The sequence below is a fragment of the Bipolaris oryzae genome (assembly GCF_000523455.1).
Source record: "Bipolaris oryzae ATCC 44560 unplaced genomic scaffold scaffold_0, whole genome shotgun sequence".
NCBI classification, from domain to species: domain Eukaryota; kingdom Fungi; phylum Ascomycota; class Dothideomycetes; order Pleosporales; family Pleosporaceae; genus Bipolaris; species Bipolaris oryzae.
In genome coordinates this window covers 207,270-224,196 of record NW_006911276.1, presented here as the reverse complement: position 1 = coordinate 224,196, position 16,927 = coordinate 207,270, and the positions used below count along the sequence as shown (strand labels likewise).

The 16,927-nt window shown below is 50.6% G+C and overlaps 7 protein-coding genes across 7 annotated transcripts; 5 read left to right on the top strand and 2 right to left on the bottom strand.

The window, feature by feature from the left end:
* Positions 1-718: 718 nt before the first annotated feature.
* COCMIDRAFT_21259 (uncharacterized protein) lies at positions 719-2,720 on the bottom strand (the record flags this gene model as incomplete). Its single annotated transcript, XM_007683901.1, has 6 exons — positions 719-1,054; positions 1,104-1,589; positions 1,634-1,869; positions 1,922-1,964; positions 2,016-2,393; positions 2,442-2,720. 6 exons carry the CDS (start codon positions 2,718-2,720, stop codon positions 719-721), a joined length of 1,758 nt encoding a protein of 585 aa, XP_007682091.1.
* A 1,313-nt stretch (positions 2,721-4,033) lies between these two features.
* COCMIDRAFT_21258 (uncharacterized protein) lies at positions 4,034-5,820 on the top strand (the record flags this gene model as incomplete). Its single annotated transcript, XM_007683900.1, has 5 exons — positions 4,034-4,165; positions 4,219-4,275; positions 4,338-4,431; positions 4,482-4,619; positions 4,676-5,820. 5 exons carry the CDS (start codon positions 4,034-4,036, stop codon positions 5,818-5,820), a joined length of 1,566 nt encoding a protein of 521 aa, XP_007682090.1.
* A 650-nt stretch (positions 5,821-6,470) lies between these two features.
* COCMIDRAFT_62765 (uncharacterized protein) lies at positions 6,471-6,893 on the top strand (the record flags this gene model as incomplete). Its single annotated transcript, XM_007684010.2, has 1 exon — positions 6,471-6,893. A coding segment is annotated over one exon (423 nt), but the record flags the coding sequence as incomplete, so codon positions are not given.
* Positions 6,894-7,113: 220 nt separating this feature from the next.
* COCMIDRAFT_31410 (uncharacterized protein) lies at positions 7,114-10,617 on the bottom strand (the record flags this gene model as incomplete). The annotated part of the gene is made up of 3 exons (XM_007683939.1): positions 7,114-9,287; positions 9,703-10,484; positions 10,577-10,617. The coding sequence occupies 3 exons, from the start codon at positions 10,615-10,617 to the stop codon at positions 7,114-7,116; spliced, it is 2,997 nt and encodes a 998-aa protein (XP_007682129.1).
* Positions 10,618-10,951: 334 nt separating this feature from the next.
* On the top strand, positions 10,952-11,756 carry COCMIDRAFT_68 (uncharacterized protein; the record flags this gene model as incomplete). Its single annotated transcript, XM_007683867.1, has 3 exons — positions 10,952-11,032; positions 11,082-11,164; positions 11,216-11,756. The coding sequence occupies 3 exons, from the start codon at positions 10,952-10,954 to the stop codon at positions 11,754-11,756; spliced, it is 705 nt and encodes a 234-aa protein (XP_007682057.1).
* A 2,219-nt stretch (positions 11,757-13,975) lies between these two features.
* On the top strand, positions 13,976-15,049 carry COCMIDRAFT_67 (uncharacterized protein; the record flags this gene model as incomplete). The annotated part of the gene is made up of 3 exons (XM_007683866.1): positions 13,976-14,098; positions 14,149-14,392; positions 14,442-15,049. 3 exons carry the CDS (start codon positions 13,976-13,978, stop codon positions 15,047-15,049), a joined length of 975 nt encoding a protein of 324 aa, XP_007682056.1.
* Positions 15,050-16,061: 1,012 nt separating this feature from the next.
* COCMIDRAFT_21254 (uncharacterized protein) lies at positions 16,062-16,757 on the top strand (the record flags this gene model as incomplete). Its single annotated transcript, XM_007683899.1, has 1 exon — positions 16,062-16,757. The coding sequence occupies one exon, from the start codon at positions 16,062-16,064 to the stop codon at positions 16,755-16,757; it is 696 nt and encodes a 231-aa protein (XP_007682089.1).
* Between the last annotated feature and the right edge of the window lie 170 nt (positions 16,758-16,927).

Here is a 16,927-nt window from a genome sequence, read left to right as displayed (position 1 = left end):
TTGACATTGAGAAAAAAAAAGAAAAAGAAGACGATCAAGGCATGGAACGTGGGAAGTTGGCGTTGTTCTTTTTTCCCCTAGTCCAGGGACTGGCTAGATGTAGTGAGTGGCATTCGCCCTGCATTGCAAGCACCAGGCGTACTCCAAGAAACAAAAAGAAAAAAAAGGCAAAAGATCATGTTCTTCTTCTCTTTTCCTGTGGAGAGAAGAAGCGAAGATGTGTACCGCTGACTCAGCCGAGGTTTGAACTCGGGACCTTCAGTGCATCTAACTGATTGTTAGACTGACGTGATAACCAACTACACCACCGAGCCATGTTTGAACTGTGCATGAAGAGAATTTGTCGAATCATTCGTATATATCTCGAGGGAATCGCTTTGGTCCCGTCAACGGTGGGCACAATGCACTTTGCGTCTTCTTGAGTGGGAGGCAGTTTGTGCTGTGGGGAACGGGGCAACAAATAAGGCTCGACCCACTCTTGTTAAAATTCTCGCTACCACCATGTGTATCAAGTATACTGGCGTGTATGATCGAAAGGCAGTGTGGTTTCTTGAAACGATGTTCGAATTGCGAAGATTGTGACTTATTCCTACGGGGTGAACCCGCTGTAACCAAAGATTAAGCAGCGCTAATCTAATTGTAATCAGTGCGACAGAAATCACATCACTCACAGATGGCATCATTGTACCAATGGGAGTGGCAGGGACTTTTCCCTCTTCTACAACTTGCTTCCGGCCTGTCTTCTCTTTTCCTTTTCATTGTCTCTCAACATTCGTCGTAAAATCTTCCCGGAAGGCGATTTGGGGATGACATCGATGAATTCGATTCCGCCGCTAATCCACTTGTATCTCGCCTTGTGGTCTTCAACGTACTTCTCGATTTCGCGCGCAAGGGTGCGGTCATCCTTCTCGGAGCTTACAGAGGCTGCCTTGACAACAAAGGCTTTGGGCACTTCTCCAGTCTTCTCATTTGGAATCTGGATTACAGCGCAATCATTGACAGCAGGGTGCGTCAAAAGATGGGCTTCAAGTTCTGCTGGTGCGACTTGATGTCCCTAAATGGCAATTAGCAAGAGCCGCCTCAGATGGTATATTGAGACGTACCTGGACCTTGATCAATTCCTTGATACGGTCGACAATAAACACATGCTCGTTGCCAGAAGGCGACTTTCTGACCACGGCCTCGTCTCCAGTATGCATGTAACCATCCTGGAATGTTTCCTGGTTGGCCTTGTCGTTGTTGAGATATCCTAGCACGACTGAAGGCGACTTGACAAGCAGCTCTCCCGGTTGGTCGTATCCGGTGACCTCAGTACCCTCAGGAGTTACAATCTTGCACTCTGCACCTGAAATAATGGAGCCACAAGAACCGTACCATATATCATCCGGTGCCGATGAGGTTACAACAGTGCAGGTTTCTGTAAGGCCATAGCCCTGTCTGATCTTCCACGAAGGGAATATCTTTTGTAGATCCTCAGCTGTTTCTTGTCCCAAGGGCGCTGCACCGGTGAAAATTGACCATACGGAGCTAAGGTCATACTTGCTGAGCAAGTCTTTGTTCTTGGTCATTTGAATGATGATCGGGGGAACCTTATCAGTTAGCACGTGTCGGTCCGGCGTGATATTATGCTTACCAAGAACAAGCCGTTGATTTTGTAATCTTGTATCGCTTGCAAAGTGTTCGCGAACTCAAACTTTGGTAAAACCACCACACCGTCGCCACGATAGACACCAGCATGACAAATGACAACCAGCGAGTAAATGTGCGACATGGGCAAGAGGCCCAGTGTCATTTCGGTGTAGTCAGATTGGTTTCGTACATCATTGATAATTTTGTTTCGGTGCGGCTTTTCGAAAGTCGTGATTTGCACTAAGCATTATTAGATTGAGTCGTATTTTTGGAAGCATCCGGGACATCTTACGTGTGTTGGCAATGACATTTTTGTGTGAGATCATGACACCTTTCTGCATTTGAATCAGCACAGTCGCAAAAGGCCATCAGAGGCCGTTACTTACCGGCAGACCAGAGGTACCACTGGAGTAGCAAAGGAACGCGGTCCTTCGAGCACCCTCGCCGGCCCCCCAGTTCAATGGCGGTAGGCGGTCAAGCTTTGAGCCTTCGCGGATGAAGTCACCCACCGTCTTCTTGTCCTTGGGTGTGCTCTTTCCCGCGATCTGCTCTGGCAACTCGAGGATATATATGCGGTTTTCGGGGATTCCACAGTTCTTAGCGGCTGCCCGTGCCGTTTCCAATAGAGGAACGCATGTGAAGAGAGCTTTTGCGTGCGAGTTCTTCAGCTGATATTCGAGTTCAGAGGCGCTGTAGGCAGCGTTGGCGGGCGTCTGGATGCCACCTAAGCGATGGGTGGCCCATGCCAAGGGGAGCGTATCAATCTATTCATGTAAGTATTTTGACATGTGTGCTAAATTAGAGGTTCTCACAGTGTTCAGAGAGAAGACAGCAATGACCTTGTCCCATTCAGATCCTTTGTTTGGGTCGAAGCCAAGCTCCTTGGCCAAACCCCGGGCAAGATAGTCGACGCGTTCTCGAACCTCAAGGCTCTCGTACGTCTTACCTGTCAAGCCGCAAGTGAAAGGATTGTGCGAATAACCGAGCGGATGGCGGCCATAGTTCTCATCCAGCAAGAAGTCGGAGATGGGGATCGAGTCGGGCGGATCGAATGGGAGCTTTGGAACCCATGGTGGAGGATAGAAGGGCATGTTGAGTACTTTCTGCTTGTACGTCAGTTATGCGTCAAGCTATGAAGGCCCTACAGCGACTCACCTATTGTTCAGCCTCAATTCGAAGTGTAGGAAGGAGTTGAGACGCGCGAGTGCCCGAGACTTTAAGTTGGTACCCCGGCTTCCGCAATGATGTTAGTTCGTCCGGATACTGTTCCTGTTAGGCGTTGCTTGCAAGCACCAGCCCCGATTGTGGAGAACCTGGGGTATGCCGAGGTCATTACCAAGGTGGGCTAAGCCTATCTCATCGTCGTCGGGTTTATCTCGGAGCCTCACAAACGGCGGACTTCGGCGGATGCTGTTGTTTTGTCGACACAGAAAGGGGAAACACCGAACACCGAGTCGTCGAGAAAAGTGAATGTCTCCACAGGCCACTACTCAGCTAAAACCGATGACACGCCAGGAGGTTAGTAGCTTCAGGGCTTTATATTACCACCACGATAGTATAATGAGTTTTGTTCTTTGGGCATGCCGTCTTCACTATGTGCTAGAGTGATATTTGGAAGCAAAGAAAATAACCAGGAAGATGCGAGTGAACGGTGCTGCTGACGACATGAAGCAAAACCCATTTTGGAGTCTTGCTTTCTTGTCTACTAGGTAGGGAAGTAGCACGGGTTCATTGCGTACTGAACTGCCGAGTATTCTTAAATGCATGCAACATGATACCGTCTGTCCATTGCTCTTTGGTGTGGTGGACCTGAATGGCGAGATGGTCACGTGGACCAGGGGGTCATGATGAGATACAGAAAGAGAGGGAGAGAAAAATGGTAGAGTAAAACAAGAGGATTGAATTCGGTATACTACATACGGGCACATGTAGCAGCGTCAGGACCATGGCGACAAGTCGAAAACACCGTATTCCAAAGTGCTTCGAGCTTGCTTTGGTAATGGATGCCACGACGCATCTACGCAACGTAGGCCGATCATATTTGATTTCGTCCCCCTAGGTGGTGGGTGCCGGGGCGTGTCAGCAGCTCCCACGTCGACCAGCTTGCGCCGGCCAAGTGAGGATGCGACTGAAGCAAAGCATTCATATCATCTCGGGTTTAGTTACGTGAAGAGAAAAAGAGAGGCGGAGCGACGCGCGACTGAAGTGCAAATATTTCCCGCCGGAGAAACGATTTGTCGGCGCCGACGCGCACCCCACCCGACCATTCAGCGCCGCTCTCGCTCCGTCATTAAGCGGAGCTCATCGTTTGGTTGCCGCTTCGAGACTACGAGTCCGGCTGCATCGAGGCTGTCTTTATAAACTTGCGCGCCACGCTCCTCGAGTCCTACACAGTCCAGTACCCATGGCGTCCCTCAGGCCGATTTGCAGAGCGCCTCTGCGCCAGCTCACATCTCGTTTCCCACCTTCAATCGCCTCTCGAGCACCATTGCGACAATGGCGGGGCTACGCTACCACTTTGGATGCTCAGCAAAAGGTGCCTTCTACAGTACATAACTTGGTGATAAGAAGTTTACTAACAAGTATTAGATCCTCTCTCAAGACCTTGAACAGGCAGACCCTACAGTCTACGAAATCATCAACAGGGTTAGTTATTTCATTCAGCATCCAGACCCAGAATGCCCATACTTACTATACCACCACTACAGGAGAAGAATCGCCAAAAGCACTTTATTAACCTCATTCCTTCAGAGAACTTTACTTCGCAAGCAGTTCTCGATGCTCTCGGCAGTGTTATGCAGAGTAAGTTTTATGCTGCCCTAACACTACGCTAAGCTAATATCACGCCACAGACAAATACTCGGAAGGATACCCAGGCGCGCGATACTACGGAGGAAACGAGCACATTGATGAGGCAGAGCGCTTATGCCAGGAGAGGGCCCTGAAGACCTTTGGTCTCAACCCTGCCGAGTGGGGTGTCAATGTCCAGGGTGAGTCAGTCGCGATGATAACAGCAACCACATAACGGCTGACACTCCTGCGCTAGCTCTCTCCGGATCCCCCGCGAATCTCTATGCCTACTCAGCTGTCCTAAACACACACGACCGTATCCTCAGTCTCGACCTACCCCATGGCGGCCACCTTTCACATGGCTACCAAACCCCTACCAAGAAGATTTCTGCCGTTTCCAAGTACTACGAAACCCTTCCATACAGACTGAACGAGAAGACGGGCATTATCGACTACGAAAAAATGGCTGAATTGGCCCATCTATACAGACCCAAGGTTATCGTTGCTGGCACATCGGCATACAGTCGATTGATCGAGTACGAGCGCATGCGCAAGCTGGCAGACGATGTCGGTGCCTACCTACTCTCGGACATGGCTCACATTTCAGGTCTTGTTGCTGCTGGCGTTATCCCCTCTCCGTTCCCTCACTCCGATATCGTCACCACCACAACCCACAAGTCTCTGCGAGGCCCGCGAGGTGCCATGATCTTCTACCGCAAGGGTGTAAGGAAGGTTGACAAGAAAGGAAAAGAGGAACTGTATGACCTCGAAGGCCCCATCAACGCATCAGTATTCCCAGGCCATCAGGGAGGTCCCCATAACCACACAATCACTGCTCTTGCTGTAGCCCTGCAACAGGCCTCAACCCCCGAGTTCAAAGACTACCAGCTGCAAGTGCTGGAGAACGCCCAGGCTCTCGCACAACGGCTTGGCGACTCAAAGGAAAACGGCGGTCTGGGCTACAATATCGTCTCTGGTGGCACTGACAACCATCTTGTCCTTGTCGATCTCAAGGATCGCGGTGTTGACGGCGCACGTGTGGAGCGTATCCTCGAGCTCGTTGGCGTCGCATCTAACAAGAACACTGTTCCTGGCGACAAATCAGCCATGAAGCCTGGTGGCCTGCGCCTTGGTACACCAGCCATGACCACCCGTGGCTTCCAAGCCTCCGACTTTAAGCGCGTAGCTGATGTTGTGCATCGTGCAGTCGGCATTACCCAAAAGCTGGACAAAGAAGCCAAGAAGAAGGCCGAGGAGAGTGGACGCAAGAACCCCACTAGTGTCGCAGCTTTCAAGGAATACGTTGGTGAAGGTGAAGACATCACCGAGATTCTTGAGCTCAAGAAGGAGGTTGCTGATTGGGTGTCTACATTCGCACTGCCATGGGACAAGGCCCAATGATGAGTTATGACATGACGAAATCATGGGCGCACGCTTTGGCGGGGATTTTCTGGCGTTTTATTTCCTGAGATGAAGGCAAAAGGATTTGTGTGAATGTGTATATATGAGAGGCTTTATTCTTTTCACCAACTATTAGAACAGTGGCTTGCTTTCCGCCTTCACCAAGCCACCCCTCTCGCTATAATTCAACATCTATTGAGCGAAATCACGTGTATTGTCCGCTCATTCACTCAACTTTGCTTTGTATAAGAACGATCCTCTTCTCCGTCATCTCTGATTCTCTTATTGCCCTACTGCCTGTCTTTTTCGTAATTGTTCAACTGTTTCTCGCTCAAAGTCGTAGCATTCCATTCGTTTCCAAACAACAATTGAGCAAACCGACACAAGGAGAATCTGTACCACAAACACTGTAGCTCATCATGCTCAACATCTCTACACTCCTTTGGCTCTGGCTTTTCGTTCTTTACGCAGCCTACCCGGTACTCGCGCACAACATTGCCAACGTTACAGTGACAACTACGTCTACGCTCTTTATATCAGTCTTCGATTTCGCGCCAACCACGCATCTTACTCTTACACACCCTACATCTATGACCGCATACTCAAATACGAGTATCCAAGCGCTCGCCGCTACGCCCACAGTAACACCGAACATATATATCAGCAGTGAAATATATCATGCTTTGGAGTCTACGGGTCCAATTATCCTGGCAATTACTCCTACGGCCATTGCAACGAGCACAGTCGCATATGAGAAAGAAGACAAAGAGGGCAATGACCACGAGCCTTATCCACACACCACCTCTCCACCTCAATCCAAAGCCGCAAAGCCCGCGTGGGTCAACCCCAGCACCGCAGCCCTACTCTGCTTTGACTTCCTAGCCTCTACGTTTTTCGTATGGTGCTGGGTCATGGGCTGGTTTTCGTGGCTGAGGGGAGATCAAGACCATGCTTCTGTGATGGGACAGGCTCGGGGGCAAGCATATAGAGTGGGAGAAGCAAGAGACTCGGGTATGCAAGTGTTGGCGAACCAGAATGTAGAGCAGGAAATGAGAAGGTTGGGTATGGTATGATTACATGTCCTAGAGGAAGAAGAAAAAGAAGAACCTCAAATATATGAGGGGAAAAAAGTGTAGTGTAGAACTAAGAAATGAGAAGAAAGTAAAACATGGATATCATTCAGTATAAAACCCCTATGGCACCATGGAGATAATCCCATCAACAAATACGAAACCAGAAACCCCCCCTTTGCCCACCGCCATTCGTCTATATATGACAAAAAAAATTTCACTCTCAACCATGCATCGTCTGCCCCCCCGGCCCGCGCTCCCAAAACTCCAGCGTCAACGCACTAAGAAAACAAGGAATCTCCTTCCTGCCCTCGACCCAATAAACAATCTGATCGCGAATCTCGCCCGCAAAAACGCTCTGCTCGCCTCCACTCACCTTCATCGTGCCATTTTCGCCATCAAACACAATACTATTCTCGCCCTCCTCATCCGCCGGCTTGAACATGCTGGTAACTTTGACCCGGCCGTTGGGCATAAAGTCGAGTTTCCAACCGAGGATGGAAGCGACGGCCTCGCGGAACTCGAGGGACTTGGCCGTCCAGATTTGCTTGAGGCGCACGATTTTCTTCGAGGAGGAGGCGAGTTGGGCTTTTAGTTCTTCGAGCTCGTCGCGGGCGGCGTCGAGGGTGGCGAGGGGTATTGTGGAGGGGGGTTGTTGGCTGGCTTCGAGTTGGGCGAGGAGTTGGGCGTTTGCTTCGCGGAGGGTGCGTACGGTGCTTAGTTTGAGGGCTTCGGCGTCGGCAGTGGGGTTGGATTTTAGTTCGAGGACGCGGGTGCGCGAGGATTCTTTGAGCTTTTTGAGTTGGGTGTGCTGGGCGGTGTATTCGGATTCGACAATCTTCATCTTCTTTTGGAGCGCGTGCAGGTCGTCTTGGAGTTGGCGGTTCTTTCGTCGTAGCTCGCCCACGCGTTCCTCGTTCTCGTCTGTCTCCAGGGAGCGCTTTTGGCCCGCTGTTGAGGGAGCGGGCTTTTCGAGACTGTTAAACTCCTTTTGTAGGGTCTCGACTTCTTTGCGGTATTGATCTACGAGATCCTCGAGCTCTTTTATCCGCTCAGACTTTGCTTGGTTGTATGTGTCCGGCTGCATTTCGCGTTCTTCGTCATCAAAGGCCTTTACTTGAGCACGCAGAAACTCGACCTCCTTGGTTGCCAGAGCCTTTTGTCGTTCAAGACGTGCTCGAGCCTTTGCATCAGCGCTGTTCGCTGCACTTGTACTTCCAACTGTCTTGAGCTGTTGGATCTCCGCCTGTAGCTGTGCCTTCTCTTCCTCAAGCGCTTGAATTGTTGCTTCTCTGACCGAAAGTTCTGGCTTGATCTCGCCCAACCTGTTGAGAAGATCGGTCCTCTCTATCCGCTCTTGAATGAACGCCCGCGCAAGGTCTTGAGGTGTTTCGAAGAGTACCTCGCCGTGTGTCTCGGCTTCGGCCTCCAAGTATGAAGTCCAGGAGTCTCGCTCTTCCTCAAGGACCTGTCTCCGCAACTCCGCCTCGCCCAATTGCCGCTGTAGGTCGTCCATCATGCGCAGTTTATTTTGTAGTGATCTCTTCTCCTCCTCTACGACTTCGATAGCCTTGTGCTGTTTCCGGTATTGCTTCAGCTCTGCGTTCTGCTCCCTGGTCAAGGTCTCAAGCTTCTTAATATGTGCCACCTGATCAGAGAGCTCCCTTTTAATGACTGCCAGCGTCTCTGCATCCCCTGTAATTGCCTTGAGGCGCAAAATCTCTGCCTCCTTCTGTCCAACCTCCTCTTCTTTTTCCGCGAGCGCCCGCTGTGTGTTCTGCAGCGCGTTGACTTTGGATTGCAAGTCTGCCTGTACCTCCTCCATGCTCTCTTTGAGTTTCTTGTGTTCGGTCTGCAAGGTGTTATACCTATGGTCGTTCTGGCGTTGTGAAGTCGACAATTCCTCTTTAACTTCGTCAAACTCTTCTTGTATCGATTGCGCCCTCTCTTGACTCTCTCGCAACCGCCTCTCTAGTGCTAATCGCTCGTTTGCAGTGCGTGTCTGAAGTTCGGCCATTTCCTTTGAAAGCGCCTCATACTTTTTGGCCGTTTGAGTGCTCGAAGCTTCAACTTGCTGGGCCTTTCGAAAGTCGGTATCAGCACGGTTCTGGGCGTCTCGCAGTTCTTGCGCATGCTCCAACTTCATCATCTCCTTTTCCTGCTTCGCCGTCTCGAGTTCATATCGCAGCGTGTTGAGCTGCGCGCGGAGATCTTCATTGATAGGGTCGGAGGGCACAACCGTGTGCGGCGCATTCTGGGAGGCTCTCAATGTGGTTCGGAAGGTTTCGCGCAGAGGTTCTCGTTTCGCAACTACTGGCGCAGGCGCAGGCTCCTCTTCGCCAGTGAGGAAGTTGAAGGATGGCTGGTTCGTGTTGCGCACAGCCATGGTGGAAATAACTGTTGTTTGTTTGTTGTCCTGGAATTGAGATGGGTGAAGCTAGGTTAGTAGAGATGTGAAACCAACGGTCGCGACTAGGCCATGGCATGTATTTGAATACCGTCTCTTCGCTACCAGGCTGATACGGGGTTTAGCGAGAGTAGGTGGTGTGTAGTCCTTGTTGTCGCAACAGTCGGACAAGAGGGTTCAAAGCACCGCCGTCGGATAGGGCTTAGCGTGTAAGGTCCTCTGTCGCGCGCACGTGCTGATGTTGATTCTACAACCACCGCATCACAAACTTGAACATGTCACACAGGGCAGTGCGTATTTACGATTGACTGTCGAAACTAGTATTTATAGTTATACACACTCATAGAAATGACAGAATCTACTCTTTGATGTCTTCCCATGCCTTGGAGAAGACATTCTCTTGGCCGTCTCTCCAACCCCATGCAATGCAGTAGTGCTGTAACAGCAATTCAAGTTCTTCCAGCTCGTCGAGAAACTCTAGACCAGCGATGCGCTCTTTCTCTTTATCGTCGATCCATCTTCGCCAAATCGTGTGCGTGTCTGCTGCCTTTGCTCCAGTCTTCAGCCCGTAGCCCTGTAAACGTGTGCGCTGGTCGCCGAGCCCGGGGTATGCAATCAATGTATGAAGGTAGATGTTACGAGTCCGAAGGTTTGAGATCATGGTTTGGCCAAAGGCGTCTTGTGGTAGAATTGGCTCGTAAAGTACAAGGGAAGCAGGCGTCGTGGGCTGCAAATAGTGCGTCAACAGCGACGAAATTATTGACTGTACTGTAGAAGGCTGGAGGTAGACCAAGCACATCTCTGATAGAATCATGGTAGGTATGCTGGCTTCCAGGTTCGGTATCTGAGGCAGAGGCGCCTCATCTGTTGGATTGGCCAGACAACGCAAGTCAAGGGCATGGATATTGTAGTTATCTGAATGGTACGAGTCCGAGTTCGAAGGGATATGCAGTAGCTTCTTGTGAAGCAGTGGCTGCCGTTGTATGGCAGCAATCTTTGAAGATGTGTTTGTAGGAAAGTCGATTTCGTGGTATATCAGTCGCACTTGGGGATAGCGGTCGAGGAGACGAAAGAAGCGTGTGTCAGTGCCAGCACCGAGCGAAACAATCTGCTTTGGCGCAGAAGGGTTGGTGTCGAGGAATTTGGTGACTAGAAGGTCGATGGCTGATGTGCGCACGTAGGTTCCTCTGTTCAGCAGCGGCAGCTTTCTGGTAGCCGGCTGTGTTGCGAACAGTTTGGCATATGGGTCGTGGAGGTATCCCAGCTCTACACAGCTCACCCTGCTCCCCGCAGCATCTTGATCGGTACCCTTGACGGCATTGTCCAAGATCTGTGCCCGCTCTTCGCTAGAACGTCCCAGTCTACCTCTTCCAGATCCTCTTCCTCTTGATGACCCCCCGCGACGTTGACCGAGAAGCGTCTTGAGGTTTGGGATTTCGTTTGACGAGGCCATGCTTTCGTGCTCGAGACGGCCGCACTTGGTGGGGTTAGCCCAAGAGCGGCGCTAGGGCTGCTAGCGCACATGCACGCCAAGCCTGAACCTTTGGAACTTCTGTAGATTTCTTTGACGCGACAGAACCTCAACTACCCTCGCGCCGACGTTCCCCACCACATCCGTATCCAAACCCCTCTTCCGACCCCAGAGACTGCAAATATGGATGGCGAAAGGTACAGCCCAAGCTTGATCCGCCTCTGGAGGGTCTGGCGCACCACCAAGGAGATGATGAACGACCGGGTAGGTTGCGCCGTGAGCAATGCCAGACTGCGCGCTGACTCGATTCAAGGGTTACATGGTGGTTGAGGATGACATGAACATGTCGCTCGAGGAATTCTCACGGAGATATGCGCGCGAAGACGGCGAGCCTGAGTAGGCACTACACAGCATCCTCACCTCTAGCCAGCACTAACCCACTCATAGCCGCTCGCGCCTCAACTTTTCCTGCCAACCCTCCGAGGAAATGATCGCAAAGTACACCGACGCCCCGACCAAGAAGAACCCCAATCCTACCCCCAACATCGGTACCATCTGGGTCGAGTTCAATGCCGACGAGAACGTGGGCATGAAGCAGCTGCGCGAGTACATGGCACATCTGGTCAACGGCTCCTTTCACTCCGGAATCATGGTCACCGTCAAGGCCATGACCGGTATGGCTATTCGACTTCTCCGCGGCGCCACGAGCATCACCGACGGTCCCAAGGGCGGCGTAGAGGTCTTTGTCGAGCAAGACCTGTTGGTGAACATCACAAAGCACGAGCTTGTACCCAAGCATGTGCTGCTGAGCGACCAAGAGAAGCAACAACTGCTACAGCGATACCGTTTGAAGCAGACTCAGCTACCCAGAATCCAGTCAACGGACCCGGTTGCAAAGTACTTGGGCCTTAGGAGAGGCGCTGTTGTCAAGATTATCCGAAAGTCCGAGACAGCAGGTCGTTATGCTAGTTACCGATGGGTCATTTAAAAAGCAGTCACGAAAAGGTGTGAGGAAATCGACACGAGATGTTGCATATGGCGAGGCGTTTGGCGAAACAGACGGAATTTACTCTTTATTCTCCCTTCATATCATCTGCGAAAAACCAAATTTTATTCAAAATAAATTCACTTCGCGACCAACGTCTGTACCATTCGAAGATGAAAGAGCTGTCCCACAGTGTAATTTTGTGCTTTGGTTGTCTTTTCCGCCGAAAGAGAAAGAAGAGAGATGTGGGCTACGAAAGGGACAAGAACTGATGACCATTCTAAGAAGGAAAGACAATCAGGAAAACCAGTCAATCGTGTTAGCTGTGAGGTGAGGAAGAGGTTTAAGTAATTAGGAACCATAATGGCAAGTCATGCATGAAGCCTTCTTATATGGGCATCCATTATTATATAAAAAAACAAGAAAGACCCCTGGATACCGGAATGACTTTAGTCACCTCAAGTGCCATCGTCGAGCCATCTCCCTAGTCAAAAACCACAACCCTCCTCTACGTATGTAATCGACACTCATATAATCCTACTCATCATTATCTTCCCACTCAAAAGCAACCGGAGACCTAATCAAAGAAGTGAATATATCCTTTGCCTCTTCAATACCCACCACCTTCATCGTAAACACATCCTTCAACCACGGCCGTGGCATCAGCATCCCCTCTCCTTGGCTTATGTCCACAGTACCGTAGCAGTGAGACGATCTACATCCAGAACGACGATTTTGAACGAGTGTTTCCGACTGCAGGTGCTTCAGAGTTGACTTGATAAAACGTTGTGATCTCTTCTTTTGACCGAACTCGAGAGCCTCATGGTGTAGCTGAGACAACCTTTGCTTGCTTAATCGTAAGCGTTGTTCGTCGGATGCTTTGGCGATATCTTGACACAGCGATTTAGGCCTTCCCTCTGTGAGCATAGAAACCTGTGGTCGTAGTCCTTCAGCTGCCGGCCCTTGCTGAAAGATGAGATGATTTTCTAGAGTTTGGTATTGTAGAGAGGTTCCAGGCCGCCTCTTGAATCTTCCCACAAGGTGAATAAGGATTACCAGATCGCAACACTACCTCGTAGGCCTCAATTCCATCAAGGAGGCTTAGGAAACTGTCACCACAGCCCTTCAGGAGTCGGTGCCCGCTAAAGCGTAAGGTGACTTTACGGAGTTTGGCATTGTGTGGAGAATGTGTATGCAGTTGAGTACATCTTCGTCATTGACGTAACATCATGTACAAAATAGGTAATGTTGACAGCGGTGCTGGAGGGGGGTACAGCTTAAGCAATAGATGGATAGAGTAAATAGAGCTCAGGCTGCATCTCCCTCCAGCACTGCTGTCAACATTGCCTATTTTGCATATGGTGTAAGGCGCGCTGCACGTAACTTTGAGTTTCATCAGCGAATATGAGTGTGGTGAAAGGCATACCTTGGAGCAAAAGAAGCTCAATACTGTTCAATAAACACTGCCGATTGCTGATTTGGTCGTTTAATCGCGGACAAAAGGCTTTGTATTCATGAGTAGGATATTAGAATGAAATTTCTGTCCAATGAAAGCCTGTTTGAAAATTTCGATTTCCGCAGAACATATATGCTTGATTGGTACTTCACAGTATCCTTTCTTTTTCCTGAGAGTTTGATTATGAACATTAGATAGAATAATGGCCAAGAAATGCGCTGCCAAGTCAACTGATATGCTTAGTGAAGGTAGGTCAAGAGACAAAAGAAGAAAGGTGAATGAGGCGTCCCATGTTCCGTGTTCAGTGTCCCATGTTGCGTACGCGTCGACGGGTTCGCGTATGGAGGGCGAAAGCACGTGGGTGAGGTCCGCGATATCACTGCCCCGCACCACCGGCTCAGAACACAAGTGCGTACTCACGTACTCGAATCAATTGTGGGTCAGTTATAGAGCTGGAATTATTGTCTGTTATTCAGCTAGCAAGTCCAGAGCGAGAATATGCAGGAGGCTGTTCAAAGTAGGCATAGCCTCAAGACGCTGATAGGTTGCCTAGGTGGGGAGGGTATTGGTACGGCAATGGACGAGTCAAGTAGTATCTGCATCCTTCTTAGCTTGTTCCTTTTTCCACGCCCTTCAGACTGTACACCTCGTATCTTACGTGGCCGGAGGTGAGCAAGTACCAGTACAAATACAAGTACAAGTGCTGTTGATTACAATTGACCCACTACTACCGCCGCTTCCCAAATACATCATTGAGAAAACCATCATGTCCAGCATCGCATCTGCTTCGGCGAATCAGGCCAACACATTCGAGGACCTTAGCGGTATCTCGACTTCAGCTTTTAGCAATCCATACGATGCATTGATTGCAGCCTGTGAGGACGATCCGGTAAGAGGATACCTGCGTTAGGCCATTAGCATGCTGAGCAGCCATCGTAGGCAAGGATCCAAGAAAAGTACCAGCTACATCGCGCGACGAGAAACTCTCAACAAAAAGCCAAAATCCTTCACGAAGATTTTCCCGGAGTCACCATAGATCAGATTCTTTTGCGAAAGTGCGATCCCACTATTGAACCTGGGTTCGAGGATCCGCGCAACTGCTTCGTTTTCTGGGGGCGGCCAACGCACCACGTCAAAGACTTGATACATCGAGTACAGCAGGAGCTACGCACCGTCGCGCCTAGTAAGTAACAACCGGTAACTAGTGAGGATAGACACGCTGACGTATTAAGACCTCTGGCTTATGCCGCGGGACAATCTCCATATCACGGCTTTGGAAGTGACGCACTCGAAAACTGCCCCAGAGATTCAAAAACTAGTGGATAGTGTACGAGATAAGATTCCAGCCATGACCGACTATACGTATGATCACCGCGCGCGTCTCATCAAGCCTTTGATTGGCTACGATGCTTCGGCGCTGGCTCTAAGCTTCGTACCAGCGGCCGGGGAAGGACTGCATGACGGCCGCACCCTAGAGGACGACAAGTTCACCTACCACCACCTCCGCCGAGACATGTTTTCTCTATGCCGCGATGCAGGCTTGAATGTCGACTCTCGATACGTTGTGCCATCAAGCCATCTCACCATCGGCCGGTTCATCTATTCCAAGGACTTTGAGAATGAACAAGGCGCCTCCGATCCGGAAAAGATCAAGGCTCTGGTCAGTAAAATCGAAGAGATCAATGACTGGCTCCAGAAAGAGTTTTGGCCGGAGCATAACGACGGGAAGATTCCTGACGGAGGAGAATTCAATTTGGGACAGGAGAAGGGACTGCACTGTGGCACGGGCACTCTCTGGTATGGTGGTGGAGAAGCGGTACACCAAGGCAAAGGTTATTGACGTGCTGCTGTGAGACGACTGGACAACAACGATAATCATACAGCAACTGTACCGAAGTAACATACTTTTTCAACATGTTTAAGCGAACTCTAAGTCGAGTTTCATTGATCGCCTCTCACTATAACCTTTTTGAAGGAGACTGTGCTCACTTTATGCCAGAGCGATATGACGGCATTAAGCATATTCCAAGCTACCGATGATGCATTGTCGCTAAGCTTGCGGGGAGCTTTATCCGATAGCTTGTGCAGGCGGGGGGGCAGATAGATGCCATAACGATTGCTCCACACTGCGGGATAGAGCTTGGTTTGGGTGTACTAGGCGAACAGCGAGGCTGATACACCTGCAGGCCCGCCGCTCCTCGCCCACAGGCCAATAATCAAGAAAGCATGGAAAATAAAATGACTGTGGGTCCAGCGGCACCCACAAGGGCGGGAGTATGATGTTAAATTCGGGATTTGCGGGTGAAGAACGCCTAACCCGAGAGATGCGGCAATGTAATATGGGGTCGATACTAGATGCCCTGGTCACGATCTGGGGACATGATGCTATTCGCATCGCACATGACAATATCGTAGCCACTGCACCGCCTCACCCATCCATAGTAGCTTCCGGCCTTTTACTTCTGGCACGACGATGGTTTCTCTTACTCCCAACCACCTGAAGATTGTCGCAATGTCGTCGCGCAGGCTGAATTTGGGGTTCCATGCATGCAGCACTGCCTCGTGCGGGGACACTTGGTTGGCTCAGAGGAGCGCATTTTCGCCCCCATCTCTGCTGTAACCGCCAAAGCCACCTCCCGCATGGTTCGGGCGACAAGGGCCGCGATTGCAGCAAGAATTGTCCAGATTCACGCAGCTGCGCCGCACCCACCTGCCCAATGTTGTTACGGCAAGTCTTTCGATTAGCTAGCTGCCTTGAACAAAAGATGCATATCATATTCCTTGCAGCTTTTCGCATCTGATCCTGTTCTACTATTGTTACAAATCATCGAATCAAATACACTCTCTGAACAATGGTCACACTCTCAGGCCTATCGCATATGCTACGATCTACGCAATTGCTGTCCATTAGAGCGGAAAAGCTCGAGGAAACCGAATCAGCGCTTCCTGGCATCAAGCGCGGCATTGCAATCGGTGCAGCGTGCTCTGTATCAGTCGTCCTCATCGCCATCCTCGCTTTCCTAGCCATCAGACGACGAAACCGCATTCTTGCCCAGAGATTGCAACACCAGACACCGGAAGCACGAGGTGTGGAAGCGCAGCCTCAAGAGAAGACTTGGTGGCCGCATGCACCCCCACCCGTCCTGCCAGTAGCAACGTTACCACCTCCACCACCACCCGTCGAAGTCGACGCTCATATAATCCATGAGCTCGACGCAGGACAAACGCCCGAGCTCCACGGCGAAACTCGTCCACAAGAAGTAGATGGAATTGGCAAACCCCAGAATGCGCCGGAAGAAGCAGAAGAGCTGTACGTGCAAAGGCTGAAGCAATGGAAAGACTGGAACACGGTATCCGAGGCCGATCCCGCGCAGCCAAATAACGAAGTGACGCGGTGGAGTGTACCGCTGTTGATGGTTTCGCCGCCAGGAACCACGCGCGGCGATGTGTCTCCGTTGCTGCGCTCGTCGTGGGATCTCTCTTCGCGAGGCGCCTCGCCGATATCGCCACCTGCAACCGCCCACTTTCCACCCGGACACGTGCCTTGAAGCGTTGCCCCTCCCCATGAAGGCCGAGACAGATAAAAACTCATCTCTCAATCATGCAAAGTAAATACGACTGCATGTAACGTATGCTGAGCTTGCAGAAAGAATCTCCAGAAACGCCATTTCAAACCCACCTTCCCCTCTCTTCTGGACTTGGAAAAAGTTAAAGCTCT